We start from the raw sequence: 16,805 nt of genomic DNA on the forward strand, positions 1-16,805 counted from the left end.
CCCAATCCCCATTCTGCCCTTCCCCATTCCCATTTTTGCCCCATAGGGTATAATGGGAGTGGGGAAGGAGTTAATTACGCCACCGTAAAATACGGTGGCGTAATTAACAACGAGGTCCCGTAGCGCCATGGTTTTCTCCGCCTGGTAAAACCAGCCGGAAAAGGCCGCCATGGCGCTACGGGAACTCGTAGTATGGCGGAGAGGTACGCCATGCACTACGCTGGCGTAATACCCTCTCCGCCAGGGTCCTAATGAGGCCCTTCCTGTGTTTGATAGCAACAGCCCTTTAGATAAATTGCTAATTCAAAAGTATAACAGCTAATTATTATCATATCCACATATTTAAAAAAACAACGTTTATAATTCCTTGTTTGTGATAATCATCCATATGCTGAAGAGATATTGCATCTATAGAAAAAGACATATTAATCAATAACATAAAAGAAGGAATAAAAACATTGTTAATTTTGAAGCTCATTCAGGTATTGTGGGGAGTTGTCAGACCTTTTTGTAAAACACCTTAAATGCTTTCTCTCGAATCTCTTTAGTCTTTATTCCGTAGACAATAGGGTTCATGACCGGTGGTACGAGCAGGTAGTAGTTGGCTAGCAGTATGTGCACATAAGGGGCAACACTGTGACCGACCCGATGAGTCAAAAAGGAGAAAAGCCCAAGTGTGTAGAAGAGCAGGATGATGCAGATATGGGCAGTGCAGGTGTTGATGGCCTTGCTCCGTGCCGCCTTCGAGGGCAGGTTGTAGACTGTCCTCAGAATCATGGCATATGACACGCTTATGAAGATGACGTCAAACACAATGACCAGAAGAACCACGGTTAAGCCGTACACACTATTGACTGTGGTGTCCACACAGGCCAGCTTGACTACAGCCATATGATCGCAGTATGAATGATGGATGACATTGGTCACACAGTATGGAAGACGGCTAGCCATGCCCGGACAAGGGATGACAATGATAACCCCCCTAATTACATTTGCAATGCCCATCCATAATATGATGGGATTGGTCAGGACTAAGGCATACCTCAGAGGGTTGCATATGGCAACATAGCGGTCAAAGGCCATGGCCAACAACACCCCAGATTCCACAGATGTGAAAGTATGGATCATGAACATCTGAAAGAGACAGGCTTCAAAATAAATCACTGTGGAACTGAACCAGAAGATGCTCAGTAACTTTGGCATGATGCAACTTGACAGGACCAAGTCTGTGAAGGCTAGCATGGCCAGGAAATAATACATGGGCGTGTGAAGTCTCTGCTCCGTCTGGATGATAAGCAGCATAGCACCGTTTCCTAGGACGGCCATCACGTACATGATGAAGAAAGGGACTGATAGCCAGGAATAGATGTTCTCCAGGTCTGGAATGCCGAGTAGTATGAAAGTGGCTGGGTGGAAGTGGGATTCATTAGAATAAGGCATGATCTGCCATGATGTGAAGGACCTCACAAACCAGCATCTGCAATATAAAAGAAATGGAGGTTTTGATAGATTTCTCTAATAATTTTCCATACCTTCAGAAACAACCAAAATAATCATTGAAATGGTATGATATATTGTGTTCACAAGACCGTTAAAAAAAATTGATTGATTTGTCCCATGGGGACACGCCTATTCTCTTTGCAGTAATGGTACTTACTGGCCCCAAGAAATGCACTAGCAGTGTAGGTGACCTGACTTGATATCTGGGTCACAGCGCTCTACCTTCAAGAATTATAGTGTAAACTATGTTTTTGTTTGTGCTGAGTCCTAGTGATGTAAGGTTTTACGTGAGCACTTTCTAGAGAGTGTGATGAGGGATGGCTACACTAGGGTATTGGCCACGCTTAAGATCTTGCTGGAAGCTGTGAGTGCCTGTTGCCCTGAGAGACTTGTCAAGCAGGAGATGTGCTTTATTAAAGAGTCACCTATGGAAGAAAAAGGAGTCAGGCACATGAAAGCTGTGTGGGAAACAGCTCAACTCAAGCCCAAGGGCCCTGTTTGTCGCATGTGTATGACGAGTTCTTCCTAAGACCCCAAATCATGAAATTCTTCTTTTTTATTAGGAGAATATAACAACACACTTGCAACAGAATGGAGAAATCACTAAGGCGAGGCAGAGATGTTTTTATGGGACGGCAAAAGGGGTACTTGCCCCGGGCCCCCCACCTTGGAGGAGGCCCCACAAGCCTGCCTGATCTAAGAAGTAAGATTACATTGTTCACCAGACTTAAATAGCACATGTCAGGATAGTTTATAGCCTGCTGCTGAGGCTCTAAACCTATTGCCTGTCTGTGTTGACAAGTACATCCTGCTCTGACCAATCCATCATATAATGCTTTCTGTGTTCACTGTATTATATATAATTTGTGTGTTCCTTACAACACAACTCCCCTAGCATCCTTTCCTTCCTGTGGGAATTATGTTTATCATATGCAACAGCCAAAGTTGAGATGCATATTGATAAATTGAGTGCCACAATGGATCAGAAGTTAGCTCGGTGTGTTGAGCACTCATTGCAGAGATATGCGTTCATATGCAAGATTAGAATAGCACATTCCTGTAAGGCTGGCTGAGCCTTTCCTATGTCTGAAGTTTATAAACCTGCCTGCATATGTACTTGGTTTTGCAGCACAAAAGGCGCTATTATCAGCAATGTACCTGCACCAGAGAGCGGTTGCTATAAAAACTAACATATCATCCGTATGGTGAAGGTCTAGAAATCGACTTGTTCAGATGGGGTGTTGTAAAACCAGGCAGCCACCTCCAATGATGAGCATAATCTGTTAGTCTAAGAGGTGAATAAGTATCCAAATTCAAGCACGAAAGCATTCATGCTTGTATCCTGGCTTTGCCAGCAGAGGATACAGTGACCCTGCTCAAATCAGTTAATATCTCTGACATTACTGCACTGTCTTCTCTGGGGTTTGCCTTCTCGCATGCTGGTGACATCATTTAGCCCATTACTTGATCTTTCTTCTTATGTAGGCCATTCGAGTGGAAGGGGTGGTAGACAGAAGAGAGCGGACCAGTTGCAGGCCTCGTGCAAGTATATTTCAAGTTCTGCTCGTTTGGCACAGCAAACCGGATGCTTTTTTGTAAAAGTGAAAGGCTTTGCTGCACATTTATAAATGACAATTTCACAAGTCAGTGTTTTGGAAGTATTTAAAGCTTTAAAATACAAAAGACAAACACACAAATCACATGGATTGGTATGCTGGTACTTATAAACCTCCCTTGATGATGGACAGAATGAATCTAGAATCATTCCCATTTTGCGTAACACCCTTCTATAATATTTTGTTTTATAAAATGGTCATGTTTGGTAATGTGATTAGTGTACTTTCCAAGTCAGTTTTATAAAATGTGATTGTTTTAGGCCATGGTAAGAACTAGAAAAGAAAGTGTTCAAATGTAGAAATTGCAGAGTCGGCACAAATCCCAGCATCACCCCTTAACCAATCTGTAATCCTGGGCATCTCATTTAATCTTGTATTACCTAACCTCTCAAAATCGCCAGTCCCAAAACCGTTCAAAATCGTCAGCCCTTCAAAGTGATTTCCTTCTTATTGTATGATCTTCAAAAAAGCCTCACTTGTGCTTTCATTGGCTATAGTGTTGCTTCCACTATACTGGTGAGCATTGATATATTGCACAACACAGGCACTTGATCTCTAATGGCAACACTATTTGAAAACCATGTCCCACTTCGAATCTCAGTCTGTCTGGATGGAGACACCTTCCTGGTAGCTTCTAATCTGCACCCACTATCCATGCTATGGTATGTGTAGCACTTTTGCATTCTTCGAGGCAACTAATGTGAGTTCTGTCTATTCTGGGTTACATATACCTTTTGCATACGGTCCTGCATTATTACCACAGGCTGCATACCTTCCTTGATGCTATTGATCAAAAGTCTCCTGTAGCTATGCTGGAACAGAAGCAACCTCTTCATAGACTGCCAATGTTGGCCTTCAAATGCTACTTGGTTATCATTCTGACTAGAGCAAGAATGAAGAGGGTAGGGATCTTAAAGGGAGTAAGCATGCTTATTTTGAATATTGCAAGGCAGCATATTAACCTATGCTTTGCGATTGCGATGTGGAGGTGGGGGGTGTGACAAGATATTCTTGATCATTTAATTCCTTTGCTTTGGTAGAGGGGGGTTCAAAGATGTCCGTGCCCAGGGCCCCAAAGGTTCTTAAAATGGCACTGAGGCAAAGGGGTCAATAATGGACAACAAAAACTTTCCAAACACCAACAATCTATAGAAAACCTATTATTTACCACCTAGATCTCTTCAGACCTCCTTGAACCTCTGTTCAAAACACTTCAAACATCATCCAAACAAACTCCCAAGTATGAGACTGCACTGTGTACTCCTTCCCTCGCAACGGGGCAAAACCCATAAAGGACTAGAAGAGCCCTCAGCATTTTATAGGAGGTAAACAATGTTAAGAGATTCTATGACTCTGATTGGCCCAACAAACTTAACAAACCAGCTCCAGAAGGCCCTGATTGGCTGAATGAACCCAGCAAAAAAGCCCAAGATTCACCAAGAGATCTGAGCCTCCTGACTGGATGATAAATCATTGTGAGAGAGCCGGAAGCCTTTTGCAAATTAGACACTGTATTTGACAGTGGCAAAATACCTGCCCTTCCCTCACAGTTTAGGCTATCAATGGAAACAAGATGTGATATGGGTCTGTTTGTAACAAGTCTGTCCCAGTTTACAAAATGAATGAACCTTCAGGGAATGCAAATATTGCACTATACATCCAAAGAAAAGAAAACAAAATCATTATGTTGGTTATTATTAAAGAAAGGGTATCAGGTAATATTATCCCCATATATATGGTCGCCGTACATAATATCGCCGGGAAAAGGTTGTGGCGATATTATATGGGTGACCATATATATGGGGATAGGGGCAGCCAAAAAAAAAAAGAAAAAGAAAAAAGGTTTTGGGGGTTGCGGGGGTGTCCCCCGCATATTCCATGCAACAATGTCCCCACAAAAAACGGCCATTTTTCGGCGATATTTTTGCATGGCGATATTTTTGTGGGGACATTATTACATGGAACCAAAGAAAGTACATATGATTTATTTTCTAGGCAGTTCATTCTATTTCTTTTTTGGTTTTTGGTAACAAAAGCAGAGATAATGTTCAGGCACCATATCCATGTTTCTATTTGCAGGACAGAGCAGCGACACACTAGTGAGGGAAGTATTTTATGCATTTTGGGACAGATTTGCAAGTTTAGATTTAAGTGCAACACGTCAGGTATTTTGACTTGGTGAGTGAAATGTGTTGTGTGATGTAAAGTGTCATTCATGCAATTTACTGTGATCGTTGTGCTTTAGTGTTTATGTTTATTTGATTTCTGGAGTGCTTCCTGCTAAAGCACTGTACACATTTAAAACGAAACAAAAATAAAAAGGATACACATTTTAACTTAGTGAGAGAAAATATTATTTAAGTTGAAGACGGAAAGTAGCAAAGGAGGGTATTGGAGCTTAAGCTATATAACTACCCACAACCTGAATTGCTTCTGCCTACACCTGTTGACTAGCCCACCAGAGCTCCGCTCTATACCAATTTATGCATGATGTTCACCCTCTTTGTCTGATCTGCATCAGCCCTACCTGGTACCTAACCTCTGCCCTGAATTAAGAATAGTGAGCAAGGGGTCCACGTTTGGATTCCCCTAGTAACTTAGGGTGAGACCCAAAGTTACTTGAAATATGCAGATAACAAGGGGGGGCCCTGAGAGACCCCTTGCTCACTATTCTTAGAGAGGCACAGATCCACCCTACTGATGAGGTCCAACCAGACTGATATGTTTGGGATATTTCTTCTCTGTGAAAGATAGTGAGCTAAAGACTCTGGGTAAGTCTCTCGTAACCAGGACTAATGTCTGCAGAGGGACTCCCAGGACCCCCTTGTTAATTTGCATATTTAAGTAACTTTGGGTCTCACCCAAGTTTCTAGGGGAATCCAGACGTGGACCCCTTGCTCACTATTCTTAGAGAGGCACTGCTACACCCTACTGATGAGGTCCAACCAGACCGAAACACGTGTCTGGGGTTTCTGTTGGTACTCTTGTTCAGAGGAGAATTGCCTAGCATTTCGGTGCTGGACTGCCCCAGGGCAGGACAAAGACTGATATCTTTGGGATATTTCTTCTCTGTGAAAGATAGTGAGCTAAAGATTCTGGGTAAGTCTCTCATAACCAGGACTAATGTCTGACAGAGGGACTCCCAGGACCCCCCTTGTTAATTTGCATATTTAAGTAACTTTGGGTCTCACCCTAAGTTACTAGGGGAATCCAGACGTGGACCCCTTGCTCATTATTCTTAGAGAGGCACAGATCCACCCTACTGATGAGGTCCAACCAGACCGAAACACGTGTCTGAGGTTTCTGTTGGTACTCTTGTTCAGAGGGGAATTGCCTAGCATTTAGGTGCTGGACTGCCCCAGTGCAGGACAAAGACTGATATGTTTGGGATATTTTTTCTCTGTGAAAGATAGTGAGCTAAAGACTCTGGGTAAGTCTCTCGTAACCAGGACTAATGACTGGCAGAGGGACTCCCAGGAGCCCCCTTGTTGATTTGCATACTTACATCCATAACCAGCCGTGTCGCAGAGTGGTGGAGCGAGCCTGAAGCAGCACCAGTTACACCCCCAACCCTGCCCGGTGCGCCAAAACATGGTACAAAGTCCAGTGGACCAGCATACAGGCCACAACCACGAAAACGTGGTAAAAACGGCACACAGCCCTCACGCACCAGCGAAATCGCATGTAAAACTCCCTGTGCACCCCTCGGATTCTGCTTACCCCGCTTGCGCCAGCGAAACCACGTGTAAAACTCCAAGCGCACCCCTCAGATTACGCGTACCTTGCTCGCGCCAGCGAAATCACTTGTAAAACTCCACGTGCACCCCTCAGAAAATGCATACCCCGCTCGCACCAGCGAAATCCCGTGTAAAACTCCCTGCACACCCCTGGAATACACGTACCCCGCTTGGACCAGTGAAATCGCGTGGAAACAGTCCCCTCTGTGGTGTGGGCTGCCTGTGGGGCATGGACCGGGGTGATGGGCTGCCTGCGGGGCATGCCCATGGGTGATGGGCTGCCTGCGGGGCATGGACTGGGGTGATGGGCTGCCTGCGGGGCATGCCATGGGTGATGGGCTGCCTTCGCGGCATGGACTGGGGTGATGGGCTGCCTGTGAGGCATGGGGAGGGCGGATGGGCTGCCTGCGGGCATGGACTGGGGTGATGGGCTGCCTGCGGGGCATGCCCAGGGGAGATGGGCGGCCTGCGGGATATGCCCAGGGGTGATGGGCTGCCTGCGGGGCATGGGGAGGGCGGGTGGGCTGCCTGCAGGGCATGGACTGGGGTGATGGGCTGCCTGTGGGGCATGGGGAGGGCACATGGGCTGCCTGTGGGGCATGCCCAGGGGTGATGGTCTGCCTGCGGAGCATGGACTGGGGTGATGGGCTGCCTGCGGGGCATGCCCAGGGGTGATGGGTTGCCTGCGGGGCATGGGGAGGGCAGATGGCCTGCCTCCGGGGCATGCCCAGGGGTGATGGTCTGCCTGTGGGGCATAGACTGGGGTGATGGGCTGCCTGCGGGGCATGCCCAGGGGTGATGCCCAGGGGTGATGGGCTGCCTGCGGGGCATGGACTGGGGTGATGGGCTCCACAGCGCCGTCTCCACCCTCTTCTTCACTTGCCGTTGTGTAAAGGGAGACATTGAACACAAGCATAAGGGTACTGTACACTAGTCCCCTAGACACAAAGCCATAGCACATGGGTGGCACTGTCAAACGTCACTTCCATCATGTCACTCCACAACACATGGGTCAGTGCAGGCAACACACATGCAGGAACAGGCATGGCACATGCAACAAACATTTGCAAACATGTCCAAGGCACCGTAAAAACATCCAATGGTGGGTTGAAACTCACATGCATCATGGGACATGCTGATCACATGCTCACACATCAGCAGAGGGTCATGCATCTGGCCCTGTATACCCCCTGACATAGTGGATACAAGGATGACTAGGCTGTATCAGTGAATCAACGCATCATCACGGACATGTGTCATGCATCCATGGTGTGTACCAGTCACGCACACACTACTCAGACACACGGACATGTACATCATGCATGTCCATGACAGCTGTTAGGGAGAATTCTCATTGATGGCTACTTTCCCTCCCCTAGTGAGTGCCCCAGCAGCTTTGCTGGACTTCTGGAGTTTATTTTCTTTCCACTTGGTAAGAGTATGAGCTTTCCCCCCACTCTTACCTGTGTTTTGCCAGGCATATTTCTCTGTTTTTGTGATTGTGGACTCTGAAGTACACCACTTCAGTAGCCCCATTCTTTTGTGTGTCACACAGCACCTTCAGTGCCGTGGCACAGGGTTGTCTTTTAGACTTCCCACCGACTCTATTTCTGAGGCTGAGTACTGTCCCCCAGAAAAGGGTAAAGTTGCCATTAACTTTACTTAGTCATTTAACTACAGATCCAGTACACCCCATCTTACATGGAGTACTGGAAAGGGTTAATCCATAGCTCGTGTTATCTGTGTCTCCTAGAGCATTGTTTCGCTCTTTTAACATTTAGACTTGGCTGGTGGCAGTGGTATCTACCCTAACTTTTCTACCACGATTATATTAGCTAAACGTGGTATTGTTTTAGGCTATTATATTAGCCTCGAACATAAACCCGCTTGACCAAATAGTCTTTCTTTTGGCTCCGGTTGGGTTTATTCGCTATTTCTTTTTGTTAAAGTCCTTCTTGTGTTTTACTTTGCACGGCAAACTAGGTTTGCTTTCTTTGTTCACCGTCTTTTGGTGGGCTTCTCCCCAGAAGCCCTCCACCAGGAACCTGGGTGTCTAGGTGGGCTGAATGTGAGGGAGGGGTGTAGTCACTCCCTGCACAGGGTATCCTAGGAAACCCAAGTCGCACTTTGCCATGATTGGCTGAGGCGGCTGTCCCGGCTGGACAACCCCCCTGCTGTGTGATTGACAGCCAGGCTGTGTGAATAGGGGTTTTGAGCATAAAAGGCAGGTCTCTTGGACTAGAAGTCAGAGTCGCCACTGGAACTACAAGGTACTGAAGAGAAGCGGTGAGAATGACGACTGCTGCAACTACCCCATCCCGGTGAAACCCTGCTGCAGTCCTGAGCTATCTACCCTTCAACGACTAGAGAAGATCCAGTCCGGAGTCTTCTTCCCTTGAGCCTGGTGGGGATAACCAGCTCATCTTCTTCAGCCAGATGTCGCCTTCGTGGTCGAAATCGCTGCACACTGCTGTAGTGGTCCGGATAGCCACCTGAAGAACCTCTCCTGTTTTTAAGGAGTGCACTTTTTATTCATTGTCGCTGCTGCCGGCTTCATCCCTGTGTGGTGCAGACCCCCTTCAGACGTCCTCCTTCACCTCAAAGCTCCAGGAACCGTAGGTCTGCGGGACACCAACAGGAACAACTTCCAGGGCACAAGCTGCACCATTGGAATAAGGTACTGTGTTCTGTTTGAGGAAACAGGGTGAACCCCTTTTCTTCATCTTCAAGGCTTGCCCTTGTCTTCCCTCCTTCTTATAACTTTTGCTTCCGAACATTGACAATATTGAAGTACTCTTGGCTACGTTGAATCGTGAACTGTATGACTGTGTGATCTTCGGCAACAGGTCCCCGATGTCACTTAACCCTGGCGCCGGCCCTTTGACTCTTGAACTCCTGTCTCTGAGTGTTTCTCGATTCTGTCTGCCTAACCAAAGTATTGCCTGTGATTTTTGCCTCCAACTCCCTCTGGGTATCTCAGGTGCTAAGTGTGTTTTTGCCCCGGTAGCATTTCATGTCACAGATACGCGTTTAGTTATTAGACCGACCTGTCAAAAAGTGATCGCAATCGTATTCACAGTAACATGTTTTGTTCGTGACACCGGTCCATTCAAACACAGGGTACTTACCTTGAGACTTACTGTACAAGGTGAATTGGTTAGTTGTAGTATATTTTTCGTGTGGTTTTAATGTAATAGAAGTGTTGTGTTTACAACAAATTGTTTAAAACTAAATGTACTTATATTTTTCTACCTGAAACCTTGAGTCAGTGGGCCTCATTCTGAGTAGGGTGGTAAGGGTTAACGGTCACCGGTAACGAGACCGGTGCCGTTAAACCCTTACCGCCCTACTACGAGTTCCCTTTGCGGGTCCTTCCTTAACGCCTGCTTTTAGCAGGCGTTAAGGGCGGGACCCGCAAAGGGACTCCAGGGTCAATAACGGTACCGGAATTTACGGTACCGTTATTGCCGCCTTCCCCCTTCCCATTGAGCCCTATGGGGGCTCAAATGGGAATGTGGAATGGCCCTGGTGAATGGGGAATTACCGGTCCCTCCAACCTCGGAATGGACCGGTAATTACTCCATTCACCAGGCCGGAGTTTGGACGAGTTGGAAGGCAGCCATGCCGCAAATAGCGGCGTGGTTACCTCCGAACTCGGAATGAGGCCCAGTGTTTGCTTGAGTCACAGTAATTGTGATCCCTTTGTGTAATCTCTGCTACTGCTCATATACTCTTGAGATAAGCCTGGCTGCTCCACCACTGCTACCACTCTGACATAGTAGTACAGGCTTGTACCAAAGGTAAAACTTGTATAGCCACCTGTGGTCTTAATTGTGTGTAGTAGTCCCCAAGGACACTGCACAGGATTCTGCCTAACAACAGCAGCACCCATCTCTCACACCCCAAACATGTCCAAGTACAGACACAGGCATGCATACATGTGTGCATTCCGCATGCTGCTCCGCATGATGCATTGTAACACATACACCATCCATGTGTGTCACACCTGACTGGACTCACATACAGCACCATGTCCCTGCACACACACATCCATACATGACCCATGTCACACATACAGCCAAGTGGCTAACTACCACCATACTGCAACATGCACTGTTTTAAACGGGAATGCATGGGCACTTGCCGCTCGACTCCAGATGGGCCTGCATCCTGAGGATCTGGTGATGCAGCACTGGGCAAATGCACTCCAGGACCCTCATCTGCTGGGTGGGAAGCTGGCCCCAGCGCCCCACTGCATCCACTGCATCTAAGAGGTGCCGGGCCTTCTTGAGGATCCTGTACTTGTAGTCCTCCCAGCGCTTCTGCACGTGTTTGATGTCACGGGGTGCCACCCCCTCCGCATTGATGGCACCCATTATGTCCGTACAGATCCTCCTCCGTCCTTCCTTGTCGGCGCGCAATGGTGTGAAGAGGGCATCATAATTCTCCAGGACTTCCTCCACCAGGATGCCAACTTCATTTGCACTAAAGCTGGCAGCCCTCTGCCTCTCTACTGGGGGGTTGCCACTGGTGCCGGATGGTGTTGGTTCGTAAATGGCAACCCCTGAGGCAGGTGTGGGTGGGCAACTGGGTCCTGGGGCTGGGCTGTGGAGCGATGGAGCACCAGTCGTGAGTCTTCAGTTCCAGCAGGGGTGGTCAAAGCAACTGGACCCCTGCAGATGGCTGATGTGCAGGCACCAAATGGCAGGGCACTGTTGGCAGCAGGCAGTCAGACAGGCAGGCAGCAGCCGATGGCTTGTAGGATGCTCTCCGGGGCTCTGGGGGGGCAGGAAAATCGCCTTCTGGGCAGGAGCGTGGTCTTCCGTGTGTTGTCGCGTGACCGGCTTGATGCAGAGTGAATTGGCACGTGAAAAAACAGCACGTCAGTGTGTAATTCGAGGAAAGGGCCTTAGCGCGTAAGCGCGTAAGTGACATAACGCGTGCAGGCGTTTCCTTCTGCATGTGTAAATCATCCGCGTGGGTCTGCAGCGCGCTGTACATGCTTTCAGTGGAGACCGATGCGTATGTTTTTCCTACTTTGGGGTTCACAAGCGATTACTTCACAGTGGTTACAGTGCCTACATGTATTTCTTTTCCACGCAGACGGTGAGTCGCGCACGCTTTTGCACGCTTTTTTTACCATGGCGGGTGCCCCTGTTTGTCACGTTCACCATTTGTTGAGGTCAAAGAAGTCTGTGTGTTAATCGCGTACGTTTTTTGTGTTTCTGGGTGCCAAAGAGTACTGTGTGAGTTTTTTTACACGCATGTGGCCTACCAGGGTTGTGTATACGTTTTTCTTGTATCTTGGGTGCCTGAGCGTTGCATGCACGTCATTTATCCCCAGGGTTCACAGGCAGCCGTGCAGGAGCACAGGGGTGCGTCTACCATCACGTACCCTGTCCCCTTCACCTCAATTGACCAGGACAATTGTTCTGTGCAGCTCCCATTGGCAATAATACATCCGTGCCATGGTTGGGAGGCCACCAAAGGTTAAGGGGGACTCAGCTGGGCATCCTTCCAGTGTTGGGAGTGGTCGTGCACGTGGCCAGAGTGACCAGAGAGTACGTGGAGTCCAGGGTAGCCATAGAGTGGGAAGAGGCAGGGGTGCACCACAGGGGCAGGATGTCCAACCACGTGCTGATGCAGCCATGCCACCACCTCCTGCGGCTCCAGGTGATGCTTCTGTTGCATCTGACCTTAGCACTCTTGCGACCCGACAGTAACATGTGCTGACACGGGCCCACTGGTAGTGGTAGCTGCAGGTGCAGCTGTGGCGACCACCACACAGCCCGCCACCCGCCACGGTTACTCGTAATATGGTGGTACGGTATGGATGGTGCCAGTGACATACCGGCACCGTCTATGGCATACCACCATACTCATAATGACCCCCTTTGTATGTGTGGGAGATTTTTGCCAAGTGAGTTTATCAGGTTCCATGTCAGGTGTGAATGTCTCATGCCTGTTTACATTTCTCACGTTGCACTTAATGGGAGGGTTTGGGTGACATACCAGTGATTTACATGGCCTGTTTTGCAGGGGGGTGGTGGGATGTGCACCTTGCATGTGTTCCTTTTGGTCACACCAGATTGGTTACGTTTAAGTAGCTAGGGATGCACACAATGTAGCACTTCCGTGACTATATTCTCAGAGTGGTAAGGTTATGACAGTTGGGGTGGGAGTTTGGGTGACAAATGTGGCCACAAGCTGGGTCTGTGCTGCCTCGCCACGTACCCTTTCCCTTCCCAAGCGCCTCTGCATGTGGTTGGGGTTGTAGGGGCACCACCATGTCCACCAGTACACCCACCGTGTTGCGACATTGTGCAGGGCACATGCTGCCACATTGATCTTGCACACTACTGGGGGTGCATATAGTAGCTGGCCGCCAGAGCGGTCAAGGGAGCGTAAGCGTGACTCGAGCACTCTGAATGTGTGCCCCACTATGCCCCTGGTTGCAATATGGGCTGTGTTATATCTTACCTGGGGTGGTGTGGTGGGGTTCCGTATTGGCGTCATCATGTGGTTGCTCGGAGGGTAGGCACTGTCCCCTGGGGAGGTGAGGATGGTTGTCATTAGTTGGGTTTGTGTATTTGTCTGTGTGTGACATGCATGCATGTGCACAGACATTTGTACTCACCAATGAGCCATGTGTCGACATGCTTCCCAGCTTCCAGGTCCCCGCTCAGGGCGGACATTCTGTATATGAAACTGTCATGGGTAGACCCAGGATAGTTTGCATAGACAGAGGTATACAACCTGTACGTTGATGGAATGCCAGTGCTTGTGGTTGCGGTAGATGTTCTCAGTGGCCCTAGGTGGACGGAGGGCCACATGGGTGCAATATATGGCATTGAGCACTTTGGGGAAGTATGCCACCCTATAAAAGTCCTTGACCGGCCTGCCTTTCTGTGGGTGTTGTGGGCATGTATATGTGCCTGCGGACTGAAGGGCGTGCAGTCATGATTGCCAACACCTGGTGTTGGCAGCGTGACTGCGTGGGCTGTGAGACACCCCCAACTATGGCAGTTTGTGGGGACTTCCGCTCTCGTGAGATCTCGGCCTGCAAATCATCGGAAGAAGCTGGCGGGAGAGCGCAGCGAGTGGACTGCCCCCGTGCTCCTCCTGAACATTGCAGTCAGCAGGCTCACAGGCCTACATACTCAGCACACTGACACCAGAGCGTAACGCCATGGCTGGGGACAGCATCCTGGGGGCTCTGGTGTAATTGGTGTGCCTCACCTGAAGGGACCTGACAGCAGCAGAGAATCCACTGCTGCAATAAAGACCACAGGACTGTGAGTACAGTTATACCCCCTGCCCCTGGACACTGCAATCCCAAGTTGATCCCTTCACCTCAAGTGTTCAATAAATGCCACAGTTACCTCATCAGGTGTCATGTCTTCATTAAGGCCACGACACAGTTGTCCTCTGAAATGACCCAGACCCAGTGGCCAAAAAATGCAGGACATTGAGCACCTTTTCCAATGGGCTCAGTGCTTGGGAGCACAAGGTGGGTGATGTGAGGTCATTCTCCCACTCAGTGACCAGGTCTAGGATGATATGAGGTGGAAACCTATACCTGCCATAGACCTGGTCATCAGTCATCCCAAAAAGGCTGGTCCTGGGCAAAAAAATGCGGGGCCTGGCTATTCTCCTTCTCCTGCGGTGTCCCACGATCAGTGCTGCGAGAAATGGGATATTCATCGTAGCTGTATATACGTTTTTGTTGTTTGTGCGCACTTTTATACTGCGCAGTGACGCTTCCGCCTGTGCGTGTCTTTTGGCATGCACGGGTTTACCCTATTTGATTCCATGAATACATGTTGTTTGCATGCGTGTGGGCGTTACGTGTATTTCCCAGCAGTTCCTCCCCAGTTATGCCCTCATTTTCACACGTTGTTCCCCATTCCGTGTGTTCCGCCCCCTTTTTGGTGTGTGCGCTACACGTTGTGCGCTTTCGCTGTGTGCGTCGCGCGCAGCATTCGGGATGTCGCAGTGACGTGTGCACCACGTACGGATTTGGCACACATCCCGGGAAAAACACACGCAGGGCCTTCCATGAATCGCACGCATGCGCGTGCACTGACTTGTTCACTCTTGCGTCAGCTTGCACCACAAATTTCAGCGCACATTTATTCCATGAATCGGCCCCTAAGTGTTTTACAGTGACACAGAAAAAAATATGGATATGCAGGTGGAGAAAAAAGGAAAGAAGAACATCTAAGTCATCACAAAATGAGGCTGATGGAGCAGGGTGATGAAAAATCACAAGAAAAGTCTGAGAATGGGAGTAAGATATCGAGGAATAATGATGTTCAAAAGAAGACAAGGAAAGAGGGTTTCAGAGTAAAGAACTGAGGGACCAGAACAAATGGAAAAGAATACCAGTTGTGGAGGAGTTTGAGAACATTTTGTAAGGGGAGTGAAAAAGGCAGCCAGCGAAATATTATTTAGAATGCTAATACAAGTTACGGTAAAGCAAAGCAATTTAAGATTAAGCCAAAACAAGTGATCACGAGACAAATTAAAGACAAATTAACTACAAACATCAATGTGAAGGTTGATGAAAAGAACATTGAATGGGAATAGGAAGAGTCATAGAAAGAGAACAGGGAATTAGAGACAAGAAATAAAAGGTAATAGAAAAAACAGAAAAAAAATATTTGAAGGTGCACGTAAATGTAAAGCAGGAGTACAAAGCACATATTGAGGATGGCTGGCGGCAGTCAAAAACCCAGAAATGTTATCAGTTTCAGTATTCTACACAGTGTAGTAGCACCTGAGTATGGCACTTTCATTCCAGCATGGAGATAGTGTAACCAGGTGCTGTTTCTCCACGCTGAACATTGATACTGTCGGTTGTCTATGCACAGGGTAAAAATATCATTGATAGATGAATCCAGAAGTCAATGTGGGAAGTTGGGCTTGTGAGAAATGAAGAAACCTATGAAGTGAAAAATTGTCCAAGTCTACATGGGTATACATTAATTGACTACAAGTAGAAATTGACCTAATGAGGGTTGTAGAACAAACAGAGCAAGAAAGCGGTTTGCACACAGAGCCGAAACACTGAGTGTCGCGGCTTTTGTTTGAGAATTCCAAATATTAAAGTCGACATAGAGAGGCAAGAAGGGTAAAGGCTCCAACGAAACAACATAAACCAATAACTGGACAAACAGACACAAACGGAATCATACATGAGAGGAAAATCCCTTATAATGGAGGCTTTTTGAATGGGGCACCCATGGTGGGATGCCCAGGTAGAGGAATCTAAGGGAGGTCAGAAGGGGTCATGTGACTGTGTTAGTAATGGAGGAGGGAGTGGAAAGGTGGAGGTCCCGATGACCACAAACAAAAACAGCCAAATTTTATGCTATGTTTTGTTAGTGTGAATTATACCATGCACCACTGCCATTTTCATGGTATCCAGAAGCTCTGGCGGATCTGAAAAGGAAGTGTTGAGGGGTTGGTTAGTTGTAGCTAGAGGGAGAGCACAAAAGAGCTTTGATGTGCTGTTGGTAGCTTCAGTTCGGAAAAACACAGTCACTGTGCACTAGGTGTGTTTTGGTCGGTAGTGGTCAAGCTGTGTTTTGTGTATGCGTGTGCATGGGTGGTCTGTATGTTTGTGGTTTGTTTTTCTGTGGTGATTTTGGGGTAATGGATGTTGCACTGCACAATGTGTGCAGTTTGTAGTGGTTCCAAGTTTCTGTTCAGATAGAGGGTTGTGTGAGTTTTATTCTGGTGTTTGAGGGTAAGTATATAATGTGAAGTTTTATTAGTAGGGTAAGTGATGTGGGCGGTCTGTGCCTTTTTACTTGGGGTTATGTTGATTTGCCAGGGTACCAGTTCTTTTGTGTTGGTCTTCGTTGAGATGTTTTATTTTGTTAGGTATCCAGGTTTTGGTTCATTAAGTTGAGGTTTTTTGGGTGTTCCTCTTTTGCAGGGTTGTGAT

General features: G+C 47.8%; 1 protein-coding gene across 1 annotated transcript; it reads right to left on the minus strand.

Moving 5' to 3' along the window:
* Window positions 1–498: 498 nt before the first annotated feature.
* On the minus strand, window positions 499–1,440 carry LOC138527961 (olfactory receptor 52A5-like). Its single transcript, XM_069639356.1, has one exon. It carries the CDS (start codon window positions 1,438–1,440, stop codon window positions 499–501), a length of 942 nt encoding a protein of 313 aa, XP_069495457.1.
* Between the last annotated feature and the right edge of the window lie 15,365 nt (window positions 1,441–16,805).

Source organism: Ambystoma mexicanum, chromosome 7q, assembly GCF_040938575.1.
Source record: "Ambystoma mexicanum isolate Mex_15411 chromosome 7q, UKY_AmexF1_1, whole genome shotgun sequence".
In the NCBI taxonomy this organism is placed as follows: domain Eukaryota; kingdom Metazoa; phylum Chordata; class Amphibia; order Caudata; family Ambystomatidae; genus Ambystoma; species Ambystoma mexicanum.